At 36.9% G+C, this 15,815-nt stretch overlaps 1 protein-coding gene across 1 annotated transcript in view; it reads left to right on the plus strand.

The window, feature by feature from the left end:
• The first annotated feature begins 229 nt into the window (after positions 1 to 229).
• LOC582602 (guanine nucleotide exchange factor VAV2) overlaps positions 230 to 15,815 on the plus strand; it is a 67,510-nt gene continuing 51,924 nt past the window's right edge. Inside the window, 1 exon segment of the mRNA XM_030984257.1 lies at positions 230 to 537. Coding sequence (XP_030840117.1) covers positions 325 to 537 — 213 coding nt within the window. The 5' untranslated portion in view covers positions 230 to 324.

Consider the following 15,815-nt stretch of genomic DNA (forward strand, 5'->3'; position numbering starts at 1 on the left):
CTAGGGACAATTAACATCCTGGTGATGAATATAGTATTATTGATCTTTTTCTGAAGTCAGAAAAATGAGAAAACCCATTTCCTGCATTATTTTGCAATAGTTGTGCAACATAATATCCCACGTCGCGCACAAAATACATACCATCCGATATACATGTATTTCGCTGCGCTGACAGTACATTGTGACACGCACAGTAATCCCTCATGAAACATGCGGAACCGTCCCGCAATGGGGAACAGCGCAAACTCAGAACCTCGAACAGGGAAGTGAGAGAATACTATGTCGGCACAGCGATAAAGTGGCTAAGTTTTCACTTTTCACAAAATGGCTATGGAATCATGGAGGTTATGTGCGAGATGGCTGGTGGAATGTGGCGTTTTGCCATTCGATCACAGGATTATGAATCAAGATGCCGAAGTTTTCGATCTAGGACAGACTCTTCGGGACGGTGTTATCCTGTGTCATTTGCTCAACCACATAAAACCGGGCTCCATCGACACTTTAGAACTCTCGAACATACGTTCACAAACTTCACAGGTAAAATTTTGGATGGGGTTCAGCGCACTGTGTGCAGTGATTGTGGGCATGCAATGTGTGTTGTGCCTTGTGGATCTTGTGTGCTACACCACAGTTCACTGACTGTCTGTCGACTTCCTGGTGTGTTTAATTTTTCCTCTATCAATCCAGGGAAAAGAGAGCCCTTTTTCAGGAATTAGGAATCAGTCTAACCTGTTAGTTTAATGTCATATGATTATGAATGAAAATGAGAATGAGATAGATCTAGATGATAGATCTAGGTTACCTCGGTTTTGTCTATTTTGTGAATTTGTCTGTTTTGATAATGATATTGGTTTGATAACTGTTTGTAGACTAGGCCCCTACCACAATATTGAATATATCAATACCCATCCAGGCTGTATATCTAGACGAAACTCTTTGAAAAATTATTATAAACCTGTCAGTGTCAAAGTCTTGTTTTTTTCCTTCAAAATGATGTAAAAAAGGTGGTTGGCCGTACGATGGCTAGTCTGGAAAACTGTCTTGCGCATTGACATAAGCTGTGTCTCACCTTTTGTTTTGCCTGGCTTACGTAATGACCTGACTTTGGCATTGGCTGGAGAAACTTCAGAAAGAACAAATTCAAGAGTTGAAGTGCAATAGTGCATAGATTCTAGTACTCACTGGACCATTAATTGGTCATGAATTGTTCGTTCGTTTTTAGAACTTCACCTCATGAACAGTAGGGGCGCTGGTAAGAGAACAAGGATCGTTCGCATAAACGAGGATCGACTTCTTTAACGAGAACAGACGCGTCCGCAAAAATAAGGATTGTTTGCATTTTCGCTGACGATTCAGATTTTCGATCCGCGTGTTTACGATGCGAAAAAAACAGATTCCGAATGATTTTCTTGATGTATTTCACATTGACTTTGTACAGACACTTTCACGTTTAATGAGACGGACATCCCATAAAAGTAGACGGTGAACTGGGCATATTTTATTATGCGAAATTCGTTTTTAGCATTGCCAGCGGGCGGTTCGGGAACCCAAAACCCACAGAGCGCTGGAAAAAATAGGTCCGCGAATATGCGTGCGATCCTTATTTCTTACTATAGTATGCATTTTGCCCGTGTCTACCAGGATATCTTCGTACATGCGGAATATCCTCATTTTCGGCCCAGCGCCCCTCCTGATGAAATGTTTAACATTTCTTTTACTACCGGTAAATATTTTACACATTCCTATCATCAAATAATACAGCACTGGTACTGGTACATACATGTACATGTACATGTTCTGAAAGATGAACATGTACACTGTATGTGTACACTATATGAAAATTCACCCAGGTCCCACTATTCGTGATCAATTCATCCAAGATTTTTCACAGAGTCTGAGTTGCCCCTAACTTTGTAGGCTAATCCTAAGACTCCATAATGCTGAGTTACATTTTGTAGCCCAGATTCTGTTGCTGTGACTTGATTTTCTTTGAAGAAAACAAAAAGAGAAAACTGTTGTTTTATTCACTACAGCAGGTTATTTTTAGTGTTACAGTTATGCAATTTCTTCACAGAAATCACAGCCCTTATATGAAATATATGTACAAGAATTAACGGGATCATTCTTGTTCATACAACTTTTGTAGTATCCGTCCAGGGCCCTATCTCATAAAAAATGTGATTGATTGCAATTCGCAAGTCCTCAAGTTAATCACTCTTCCGTACAGAGGAGGAAGGAGGAGGGAGGAGGGGGAGGGAGGAGGGAGGAGGGAGGAGGGAGGAAGAAGGAGGGAGAGAGAGAGAGAGAGAGAGAGAGGGAGAGAGAGAGAGACAGTGTGTGGGGGGGGGGGGGGAGGGGGAGGGGAGGAGGAGTAAGAAAAGGAAGAGTTGGAAGAGGAGGAAGAAAAGGAGGAGGAGGAGTTGGAAAAGAAGAAGAAGAAGAAGAAAGAAAATTTGCATAATAAATGCAATTAGAGCTAGTTTATCTTTGTCTGGCTGACAAGGAATATATTCAAGTGAATGCTATTAAAGTAGTTGTCCTTGTCACATTTAAAACCCAAGTGTCTTGTGCATAATAGCAGTGAGAGTGAATGTTTTGTTATTATTGGCACTACTTTCATATCCGCTTTCTATGCAGCTGACAGTTCTCGTTGATAAGAAGAAAGTGTCGCATTGCTGTTCACTAATTCTCCCGCTGTGTAATGTACATGTATGTAGTCTCAGCAAAACACATTCCCTGTACATACATGTACAAATGTAGTACAGTAGGCTTGCTCCTTCTGACTTTCTGTGTCATGTTTCATATTGTCATCAACTGGATTGAAATTAAAATAGAAATGGGTTGTAATTATACTGCAATCATAACTTGACACACTCACTACTTATTACATGTAGTTGTAAAAAACATTTTGTTTGAATCTTTAACATGTATGTTACAATTAACCAGAATTCTTTTTTTCCCTAAAAAAATATGTGAATGTTACATAGTTTTTCTGTTACTCTAAAAATATGTGGATGTTTCATATTTTTTTCTGTTATTCTTTGTCACTTTCCTCTCCTTCGGTGTACAGTACAGTATGTTGTTACAAAAATGTGAATACCAAGCACAAGCAAAGTTTAATATTTACCAGCCCTACATTTTTGGGTTTCACTTTATAAAGGAACTTATGATATGCAACTGGATGTGATCAAATTTCTTTTGTATCGGGTCATGAGATCGGCATATGAATAGAACCCCTTTGCTGACACCATTCCTGAAGAATAATAGAAACAACACTGAACTGGCATTGATGCATGAGACTGCATTTCACAAGTATGAAGGTCGGGAATGTTTAGAATGGAGTCACAGAATCCACTAGTCACTGGTCAGAACTTATGTTCCGAGCAGTTACAAATGTTCTGTCATCAAACAACAATGTTTTTTTTCTAAATACATGTAGTTGTTGGGCTGTGAGAATGGGCCTATAGAGTCAATTTCATTAGGTTCAACATTTAAAGGCACACTGTCCTACTTGTAGCTACTTGCTCCCTCTATATAGAAAACTTCCCCAATGGGTGCCTGTTGGTCCCCCATGATTCTCTTTTTCTTATGTTAGTTGAGAGCAGCGTTAATGAGATACATGTAGCCACCTGTCAGTGACCTCGCTGTGTGGTCTAATCCCTTCTGGCCCAGTAGTTTTGACAGTCTTTAAGGGGTGAAATCACCAAGGGCCCTAGTTGTATAGGTATTTGAGTTGAGACCTGTCTGTGCCAGGATATTGCTACATATTTTTTAACCCTCCCCCTCCATATTTTCTGTCAACTCAAAACAAACCAATCAACCGCTATATTTTTACACGCTTGACCTACTTTGTACAAGTACAGGATGTACAGTGTACATGGTTGTTAATTTCAGTCTGTACTTTGTAGGGCGGGCACTAGGGCCTACATTGTACATGTGTACATGAATGTTACACAACCATTTGACCAACTGCAAGCTTTACTGTACTCCGCATCTGTATCATACAGATACTACATGTTCAGTACCAGAGGGAAATTATCAGAGAACTGAATTGATACATACTACATGTGCATGAACATACCCATAGCCATGCATTATCTGTGTATTTTGAACTCTGCATAGTTTAATATTGAGTAGGCACTTCCTGGTTTTGTCACTAGATTTTACAATCACTGACTGAGTGTAGGATTTTGCAGTGCCAGGTCTTTTATCATTTTGCCGGATTGATGCTCTTTTAGTGATACAAGTGTTTAAATTATGTAGGCTACACCACTAAATAAACATTATGCTTCACCAGTCAGTCAGTAGCGCTACATGTAGGTAGCCCAAATGTACAAACGTGTACATTACATCACATGCGTACAGTGCAGGCCTGTAAAGTTCAACATTGAGCAAGGCAGTAGGCGAGAACAATTGTTTGCTGTATCCAACATAAAGAAATGGCTCGATCATACCCGAACAATGTTTTGTAGTGTACTGGTTCATTTTAAAGAAAAGAAGTTGCAGCACACTCACCACCATGGTGCAGTATTCCAGTGTACTTTCAGTATGACGTACAATGTACATCATTTTGTATGTTGTGTTTGATTGCAACTTTAATACAATCAAATATTTTCGGAGATTATCGCTGTGTCAATCGCATCATAAGTTGCATTTTTCGTGAATGAACAAGCAGCATGCCTAAGTAGGGTTTTGAAGGGATTGGGTATCTTTGCCTCAGATTTTAAACAAAATCCTGGATTTAGCTCATGCTGCAATCATAATTATAAACCTTTAGGTCTGTTAGGAATCCCATGATTTTCACAAGCCAATCGCCTGTCTGATTATCAAGATATTTATGATTGGAATTTGAAATTTCAAAAACCCTTTTCTGAACGTTTTTTTTATAACACTAGGTCTACAGTCTATTGGGGAAAATGAGTACCTGTACATGGTAAAATCATCACTCAAAGATTTTTACTTTTTAGACTTTAAGGGCACTTCATGATCATTTTGAAGCGCAATTTTTTTGAGGGCTTCAATATTACACCATATCACAGACATTGATAACACGTTGGGCCACGCATCTCAGATTTGTAAAACTGGAAACAAGGTTAAAAAATGCCTTTATTAAAAGCTTTTGTCAAAATAGTAAAGTACCATTGTAAGAAACTGGAGCCCGCCTAATGTTACAGTACATGTTCATGTACATGTACACAATGTACACATCTTTCAGGGGAACAACGATTGACCTCTAAAGGTTACCTACTGTAGGTGTGGTAATCCCCCAAACTTGTATAGAAATTACCTTTTGTTCACCGAATCTCTTGATTTTATATGGAAGAAAGAGTCTCATTTCCTCAATGTGATTTGTTTTTCTGCCCCCCCACTCCGTCCTTCCCCTCAGTTTTTTACTTTTCTAAAATGGGAAACATTAATATACATGTACATGTACATGTACAGTATGAACAAAATTTTAGTTGCAATGCATACATTATTTTCAAAGTGAGATGATGGGATGCTACATTATTGCTCATTCATACGTGTGGTTTCCAGCTTCATGCAAAGATCGGTTGCTATTGGGGAGAGAGCAGGAGGAAGATTGAAAAATTTGAAATGAGACTGGTTTTGTCCTAATTATACTTGTACAGTATTCTTGCTTTTTCAATTATTGAAAAACACATTTCTCTACAAACACGTTCCTGTAGGCCTACATGTAATATTAATGATAATTAGATAAATTTATATGGCACAGTTACATGTACCATATAAATAAACTCTATTGCACTGTGATGAAAACAAAACTAATAGTGCTACTTTACAAACACTCAATAAAGATATTTAACAAAACTATTTGAATGATTCTTTTCTTATATGTACAGTACAGGTATGTACACTGTAGGTTATTCCAAAGCTTTTGAGCGGCGCAACTGAAAGCACAATCTCCAAGAGTTACTTTTGTTTTTGTGTGAGGTAGCTTTAGAAGTGGCTTGTCCTGTGTACTTCGTTAAAGTTACAGTATGGATGCAAATTAAGAGATGATAATAATTCAGACAATTAATTTGGGGCTTGACCATTCAATGCTTTATAAACAAGCAAAAGTATTTTGAATTCAATCAAATTAAATTCATGTATACAGTACATGTACAATTCCTACTCCCTGACCATGAATGTGACACGCTCAGTAACTACATTTACATGTACACGCATGTATGTAGTTTTAGGCATGTATGTAGTTTTAGACGGTGGCCTATCCCTCTTCTGTAGACTGCAAAAGGAAACAAACAGTGAATGAGGAAATAAGACACATTTGTATTTGATTACCCCCCCCCCCTTTACATACGTAATCTACATGTATTATAAATATGTTGGCCTACAATGTGTAGTAAACTGTAAGCCCTTGTTGATGAAAATATGCCAGGAAAGCTACTTCCATTTAATATTTTTATTCTTCATTCTTTTAAGTTTTAACAGGAGATGTGAGTTCTAAAACTCATAATTATCTTGCTGTTGTTAAGCTTTTTAGTGGAAGATTTCTTTGGATGTTCATATGTACGTGTTCCCACAATTTTGACAAAAGAACAACAAATTAAGAAACCAGTTGTGCTCACTTCCCTTGGCCAGCCAAATTAACCATACTATACAGAGGTTTTTCTTTGAAATTCTTGTGAGTGGTTTTAGTGTTTTTCTTTCTTATTTTCTAAAATTAGTTTCTTGCATTTAGGTAGATAAGGGGTAAACATGCATTCTTTTTATTCAGATTTTTCCTCTTTTTTCAACTGCCAGATCAAGAGAACATTGAGGGTATGTGGTCATAGTACTTACTAGGAGATTTTGAAATACCCACAATAAAATTCATACTTCTAGTACATGTGCACTGTACCTAAGATTTTTTCTCTATCTCTGGTTAATGGCATCCCTCCCTGCAATAGTTCTTGGCAGGTTTGTGGTAAAAACCATAAAATTACATGCTTTGTGATTGTTTCTCAAGAGCTTCCGCATTTAGATTCAGGTCAAGTAAAGGTCTAGTTTAAGGCATTGACCCTATTAACAATGCGTCATGATAATAATATTTGACTTAATAATGTAGTTTATGGGGGGTTTCCCAGCCAAGATCATAAAATTCTTGAAAATTGTCCACAACAAAAAATGCACTAAAATCACAGCTGCACAATTCTGCGTGCCAACAAAGACATCTTGTGTTAAAACTTCCTGTTCTGTTTTCTTCTTCTTTTATTTTCTTCAATTTAGTTGAATGTGAAAATTTATATTCACAATTACAAAAAAGGTAACAAACAGGGCCTTGTAAAATCATGGTCATTCTAGTTTTTATGCATTACCCATGGGCTACCAGAAACCCAATGGTTCATGTATTATGCCAATGGGAAAAGGAGAATTACTTTACAACTGTACATTAGTCAACAGATTTAATAGGCCAAATAAAAAAAAAAACATGTTTAGCATCCAGTTTTTTTGAAAAATAGGAAGGAGGAGGCCCTTTTTTCTTTTCTTTCAAAATGGCCGCTCTAAATGGCCGCTCAGTACATTTTCCCTGACAGTCGGGCTATTTTTCAAGATGGCTGGCGACAATTTTTATTTATTTAAAAAAAAAAAAAATCAGAAATAGATCCATTTTAACAGTGTTTTTCATTTTTTTTTTTCTTTAAAAAAAAAAAAAATTCAAAAAAATTCAAAAAAAATTCAAAAAGATCAAAAAATTCAAAAATTTCAACAAAAAAAAACAAAAAACAACAACAATAGGAGGCGGCCCCCAAAAGGAAGCGGGCGGGGATGCTAAACTTTTTTTTTTTTAAATGGCCTTAATACAAATTTGTAATGAGTGAGGCAAGCCGTCTGTAGTTCACTACTCTTCAATGCAAATGTTATCTTTCAATAATATTGGGATTTTCTGTTTTCTTACTTGGGACTGTTAAAAACAAAATCAAACCCATGTGTTATAATATGAATAACACACTAAATAACCAAGAATGCCATTAACGTATGACACATTCGTCATCAAAGGATTAGACTTTGTGCAATGGCTTACCGTACACTTTACATTTTTCAGTGCTGTTTTCATCCTGTTGCCTTTCATACTGTACATGTATTAAATTTAATGTTGTTAGGTAGGGCAAACCTAGCAACAACTAAATGCGTGTAATTTTCATTCTGACTAATGAAATACAATCATTTGTAACAGATGAATGAAACAATTTGTATTGAGGCACTTCACAAAGATGTTTGCTTTAGATTTTTTAGTTACATTACAAAAAAAATTCTTTTCAATATTATTTATTATAAAAATAATAGCTGGCACTGCACCTTTAATGTCATAATGAGTAGACACAACAGGCGACTCTGATGCTGATGTACAGCTTTGTATACATGTCAGTGAATGACATTCCTTACATTGCTACTTGAATACTTTCTTGATACTGACCGTATGCTCCTGCTGAACGATGTGTACAGTAAGGCCTTCAGTCCCACCAAGAAGTTAGTCCTTGGTCCCACCTACTGTACTCTTCAGTATGTTATGTGTCAATTCTAGAAAAGTGAGCTTTGGGATGAAATACCTTACACATGAACATGTACTTTAACATATTTGACGTAATTGATAACAGTGAGAAAAAAAACATGGGGGCTCAGGGCGAATTAGCCCCGAAATGTCAAAAAGAGCCCCCGAAAGTCATAAAAGAGCCCAAAAAAATTTGCAAAGAGTTCAATGTAAAACAAATTAAAGAGTGTTATTTTCATGGAGGCAAGCTTGAAAAGTAGCCCCCCAAATTTTAAAGTATATTTTTCCCTAATTGATAGAACATTTTCAGTCGTAGACAAAACTATCCCAACTAGAAATCATATTTTTCTAGATACATGTATATCCCCAGCTTGGAGCAAGAAGAAAATTTCAGTACCGGTATGTGTAAAATAACCATTTAGTACCCTTTTGGCATAATAACTTTGACTACCAGTATTCACTGATCTTTGTGTTATGAGAATTGAGATACAGAAATTTGACGTGTACACTTTGCTTCTTAAAAACCGCTGTGGTTTAGCCACGACATATCTGACCGAGTCCTTAATACTTCGCTGCTTCCGAGTTCCAGAAAACTACATTGTACAGAAAGATATATGGGAATGTGAACATGGCTAGTGATTTTACATCAAGGATGATGCTGACAGTTGACATTGAGAAGTTAAAAGCTTTTGATTTTACCAAAGCTTTGCTACATGTAAGAGATTACCGGTACAAGGAAATCCTACCATCATTATTGGCTCTAGTTTAGACACTGAACAGGTCTACCTTGTGATAAAACAGAGCCTTTACATGTCATGTAGCAGTTTAATAAAGGCCAAATGATATACCGCTTCTGTCCTGACAAAAGAGATGATTTGTTATTGTACTTTTCGCTTATTATTATTGTGTACAACAGTACACATACACATTTGTTCAACACATCAATTCTCGCTACCCCAAATAGCGATTCTGCCGAGATCCGGGGAAAATCCTGAAAACGCGCATTGCATTATGGGATAGCTTTTCGACATTACAGCTTCCTGTGCAGGCGCTATATTACTAGGTGCGATAGCGCAAACGTAAAACGCCGTCGCCACACAACGTGTATGCACCGAATATGTCGTCTGCTCGGTCTTGTTTTTTTTCCGCAAATATTTCAACGTTTATTTGAACATTTCATTCGTTGTTTTTTTGCGCCTTTTGACATCAGTGATGATGGTTTTCTTTTGTGAGGCTGCACAGTGCTGGGCTCATGATTCCAAGCGTAAGAACCCTGATTTTAGCGTGCGTGAAAACTCTGCACAGCAAACACAGGCGCTAGCGCCAGCGGGATGGGACTCTATACCGGAAGTTGTAGTGACGACCCGAGAGAGTGAAAATTACCTCGTCTCGCGAATTTCGAGATTTTCGTACCTATTTAGGGTAGCGAGAATTACAAGGGGCTGATTTATGAATAATTATCAATATAATTTATGGATCTAGTTATCGGAATGGCATGTGGCCTTTAAAGACAGGCATCCCACATGAACAAAAATGCAGCAACATTTGATGTACTGTACACTATACCATGGATCCGTAGACTGTAGCCTGAACCATACAGTCAAATACTTCTTCTGCAGCTTCACATTCTCACATACTGTACATGTACAGGCCTTCAGCTAGGCTCCCTACTACTAGTACTAGTACCAAAAAGTACTACCGGGGTAGCCCTTTGATGTCGGTAGGCCCAATTAGTGTGCAACGAAGGCATCGGTGCAAACGAGAACATCATTGAGTAAACACCCATACAGGATTGTCATCTAAGAAATATGGGATCAGTCCACTCCAATAGTTTTTTGTTTGTTTGATTTTGTTTCTGTATTTTTCAGCATTTTTCAACATAATAAAAAGTAATACACAAACTATATGTTCATACATTTACATCAACAAAATTTATCATACATGTATTCCTGATATAAATCAATTAAATTATTATACCTTTCAAAAAATCACATCGTAGACAAACAATTCAAACTTGAAAAATGCAGGAGACTGCCATCTTTAATCTAGAAACATCTTTAACATACATGTACCTGTACATGTTCATACAGTACTTCATAATGGTATCCAAGTGATGTACATGACAGTGAAATTAAGAAAATATTTTTAAATGTATATACCAGTACAGTGTGACAGTTGTCTCCTTTGAAATCACAACCATATTATGAACACTCCTTGAAGCTGAATTTTGATGGTAATTAATTATTGTGCTTTTGAGTTTATAGTGTCTGGGCTAAGGGTCGCCCTAATTGAAACTTGCATTCTTGCCATTATTAGTGTCAAGCCTTGTGTATTGCGGTTTACAGTATACTGTATGTTCTTTGAAATTACGACCATATGTTTATGACAGCTTAAATTGTCACGAGATATAAGTACTGATGCGTGTAGAAGCTATTAATGAGATATAATTAATTTTTTATGGCATACAATGTATACAATGCCATGTTTAGTATGAATTTGATATCAATATCTACAAGATGCATGCACAGGTGCAATGTTTCTCAAGAGGGGAATGTGCTCATCTTTGAAATACGGTGATTGTATATTTTCTGTGTTAAAATTATTCATCCTTCTACATACAACACTGTAGGCAGCGCTTATGGCAAGCCAAATGCCCCAAGCGATTAACTTCATTTTTTCAACAGATAAATTCAGTTTATCATGAAAATTCTGTTTATCGGTTGATTAACTTTTTTTTTGTTGAGAGAAAGTTTGCCTATCGAGCATAAAAACTTACGAGTAGTTTATCGCTTTACTGGGCATTTGGGTTGCATGTGTGCCCCCTAGGCTAATTCTAACTTCGGACCCCCCCCCCCAAAAAAAAAATACATACATTTAAAAAAAATGTCCAGGCCCATACTTACCCCTGCCAGGGAGAGCGGCGGCCGCTGGCATGGTGCCGTCGGTAAAAATGTTTCCCAACTGTTTCCCAAAAGTTAAACCAAGTCTTATGATCCAGTGTGAGAAATCTTTTTTTTGTGTATTAAAGGCCAGCTCTTTTCAGATTTGCTATCATAAAAGTATAATTACATGTACGTACTGTACATGTACAGTTGTAGCAGTATTTTGTGTGACTATGCAGAAAACATTTTCTTGCTAGAGTGGTTTTCAAGGTTTTCAGAGGTCTATTTGTGCTTTCCTATTAAAGCTACATTATATAAACGATTATCCACTCAGTGAATATTTTTTGGTGTTCACCGAAGCTCTTCACAGTTGAAACATAAGATCAAGGTTTTGAAGCTCCTTCCGTATACATGTGGCTATGTCATCTGCATACGTAGATGCTGTAGGTTTGTGAGACATGAGAAATGCAGCTAGTGTCTATTTTGTTTTGCTGCTTACTGAAGCTCCTTGTTGAAACATACATGTACATGTACATGTATGTAAACATACAAATGTACATTACTTGCATCAAGGGGTTTGTAAGCTCTCTGATACCTTGACTAAATGTATACTTCTACATTTATTATGTGCCTATTGTCATCTGCATAGTTACTGTACATTTGTGAGACGAGTGCCAAGCTGCTAAGTGTTGTTTATAAGAGGAATATTGTTGGTAAATGGCCAAGCCATTGAGGGGGTAATGAAGCAAGTCGTCATCAAGCTGTGAACTCATCACTCATCCTCATAAACTCATCATTGGATGGTCAATTCGCATACACAGGTAGTACATGTTACAGTGTAAATGCACATGTCCATTTTGTAGCTCCTTACGAATAGGCCTGTATTGTACATAATAATAATGATAATAAATTAAGAATGATGATAATGATGATAATAATAATAATGATAATAATAATGATAATGATAATAATAATGATAAAAATTCAATATTAATAATAATTTAATATGAATAATAAATATATAATGATGATGATAGTGATAATCCTAATAAGGATAATGATGATAGTGATAATCCTAATAAGGATAATGATGATAGTGATAATCCTAATAAGGATAATGATGATAGTGATAATCCTAATAAGGATAACGATGATAGTGATAATCCTAATAAGGATAACGATGATAGTGATAATCCTAATAAGGATAACGATGATAGTGATAATCCTAATAAGGATAACGATGATAGTGATAATCCTAATAAGGATAACGATGATAGTGATAATCCTAATAAGGATAATGATGATAATAATAATAATGACAATGATAATATGATATTCAAGTAAGATGCCTAATTAATGTGAATTCAATTGCTCAAGGTGCACTTGTGAAACAGAAACTCACAACAAAGGAACGGAAGTGAGATAGAACAGACAGAAATGACAAAGCAATAATTAATATGCCAAATTAAACAGATGCTTTTTAAGATTATTTTTAAACAGTCAACTGATCTGCTAGATGCCTGGAACCCTGCTCAAATCTTATCATAATTAATGATTAGTTTCATGTTTTTTATTTTTATAATTGAATTATTGGTTTAAATTTTTTAAATTGACTGCTAATAAACCAATTACATGTATACCAGTTGACAGGGAGCAAGCAAAGGCTATGGCTGTAGGTCTTTTATGAGGGACTTAATAATGATATTTACCATGTAATGTACTATTTAAACAGAGGACATTAGATCATTGACTAAAGTTTTGACCCCAATTCCCATCCCCACCGACCCCACCGACCCCACCCAACATCCCCCCTTACAAGACCACTGCGTCACCACTGAGCCACCACTGAGCCATAAGGCCTCCTCTATTTGCAATGGTATTCTTTCTCACCATTGGTATAACACATACACATATGATAAATTCATAAATCTAATTGCATCCAAAACTCCATACAGTATATATTTATATTACGTATATTGTGGCACAAATATATATTTCTGGAAAATCCTTGGATTATGGCCACTTCAACTCCTCCTAAATTTTACATCTTGCTAAATGGATTACACAGTATCTGCCCAGTCAGTAGGCCTGTCATTATCAGCTCGAGATTGCCAAATAGCCTGCTATTTCTGATTTTACAAATTGCGTTTTCATCAGCTCGAGACTTGACCTCGAAACTTGAAACTAGAGCTCGAGATATTTTGCTTAGCGTTCGCGCATAGTTCGAGTTTTCGGGCTGGTGAAGACGCACCGGGCAAATAGCGGGATATTTTGCAAACTAGACCAAGATTTCTTGGGATATTATCCTGACCAAATATCCCGCTAAATGCAACTTCGGGCTGATGAAGCGAAGATTAAATGGATAGTTTGCGATCGGGATATTTGGCAATCTCGAGCTGATGAAAACAGGCCTAGTGAGTAAGAAATCTTCCCTGCCTTCGTATCCATCTGGCATACCAGATGTGTGTGTTCATTAAGCTTAACCCCCTGTGTGCCATTAAGTAATCAAGGTAATGGAATATTGGACTCTAAGGGTTAAATGAGTACGGAGAAACCCATTGGATGGTGTATCATTTCACACCATATCCCCCAATGCCAAGAACTGCTCGTAATCCAATAAAATCTTTGGAAAACCGAGGCTTGCCGAAAATCGTGCCGCGGCCACAGCGGGGGTTGTTAGACGAATAATCCAAATCCATTTTCGTGGAACTGGTTCGAGCGTGCAAGCGGGTGCCTGCCTCTGCGAATATGTGAAGATGTATCATTTGTACATCAAATTAGGATTATTTGCATGTTACGGATACAGTGATTTGGCAGTAACACGACATGGTAAACCCATAATACTGAACAATGAACAGTGCAATTCTCTATGCCTACATGGACATGAATTGTAGCCATTTTACACAATATATTCTGGGAACCTGGATGATACAAGAAGCTTTATACAATCAATCATTGCTTGCCTGTGGTTGTCTAGTCAAACTCAGCCATGAATTCTCAGACAATATCTAATGAATATTATTGGTGCAATATTATAATATAATATCTCTATGAAAAGGGACAAAAACGCACTTTGCCCATGTGCATGTACTTTTCTTAATCATAACTTTACAATTGCACCTCTTTTTTGTTTAAAGCCTTATTTATCTTTACGGATGTACAGGCCCTATACCTCAACATTGATTACTTTCTGGAATAAACAGACCACAGGAAGGTTGACAGACTACATGTATATATTTCTGCCAAATCCTGCAGAAATAATGAAGAATAGCAGAATGAGTGATGTACTGTACATGGAGGGCATTTTAAAACAGTACTGGGTACTACTTGTTCAAATGTCCCTGCACTCAAATTGCCCCGAGTATGTTTTGGGAAGTTGAAAAATGTCATCCGTGTTTTGCCCTAGATTTCAAAGGGGTTATTTATCATTTCAGATTTCTGTTCACACCACCTATCTTCAAGGTATCTTAGTTTGTAAGAAGTGGGATTTAGTATGAATGAGGCCAATGTGACATGCACAATGTACATGTATCTGTATTGGCTTGTTCATATTTTGCAAGATAATGTGTTCATTCATTCATTCTTGTGGTTTATGAAAATCCAGATGGCTGGATGGATCCACCATACATGTACATCTAACTGTAATTATTTCTTCACTTCTTTTAAATAGTCCATACACGACTCACGTGCCACCACTGATACAGTAATCACTTCATAGTGCTGGCTTGCTTGCTTACTACAGTGTATGTACAATAGGCCTGTCCTCATCAGCTCGAGTTTGCCAAATAACCCGCTACTTTGCGAAATTGCATCTTCTCCAGACCAATGTATACACTCATCACAAACTAGCTCAGACGGGCGCAAATTAGCCCGCTATTTGTGAAATAGCGGGATATTTTGGAAACAAGACCAAGATTTCAAGGGATATTATCTTGACCAAATATCCCGCTATTGCAACTGCGGGCTGATGGAGACGGAAATTAATTGATTAATTTGCGACCAGTTTAAGTTAAAATAGTGGGTTATTTGGCAAACTTGAGCTGATGAGGACAGGCCTTCTGGGAACACACAAAAACATGTCACAGCCGAATCAGTGGACTAATGAGGAGGAACATGTTATGTTACATGTCATGTGATTCATTTGTTTATGCTACGGCCATGTGCTGGCATGCCAGTGTTTATAGAATGTTACAGCTCATGACAAATTCTTCAAGAGCTGATAATTTTAAGGGAGCACATTCAATCCTGAACTAGTATTAGAGAATTGGTACAAAAGTTGGTGGGCAGCAACATCAGCAAATATAAATCATTAATAAAACAAAAACTGAGCAAAGTTAATCTTTACAAAATTCACATTGCAGATGATGTGACAAATTTATCATAATGGAAAAAAAAACTTTAATAAATTAGTTTGTACAATTTATGGAATTACATGTTGT

This window comes from Strongylocentrotus purpuratus, unplaced genomic scaffold, assembly GCF_000002235.5.
Source record: "Strongylocentrotus purpuratus isolate Spur 01 unplaced genomic scaffold, Spur_5.0 spur5_contig_833, whole genome shotgun sequence".
NCBI lineage: Eukaryota > Metazoa > Echinodermata > Echinoidea > Camarodonta > Strongylocentrotidae > Strongylocentrotus > Strongylocentrotus purpuratus.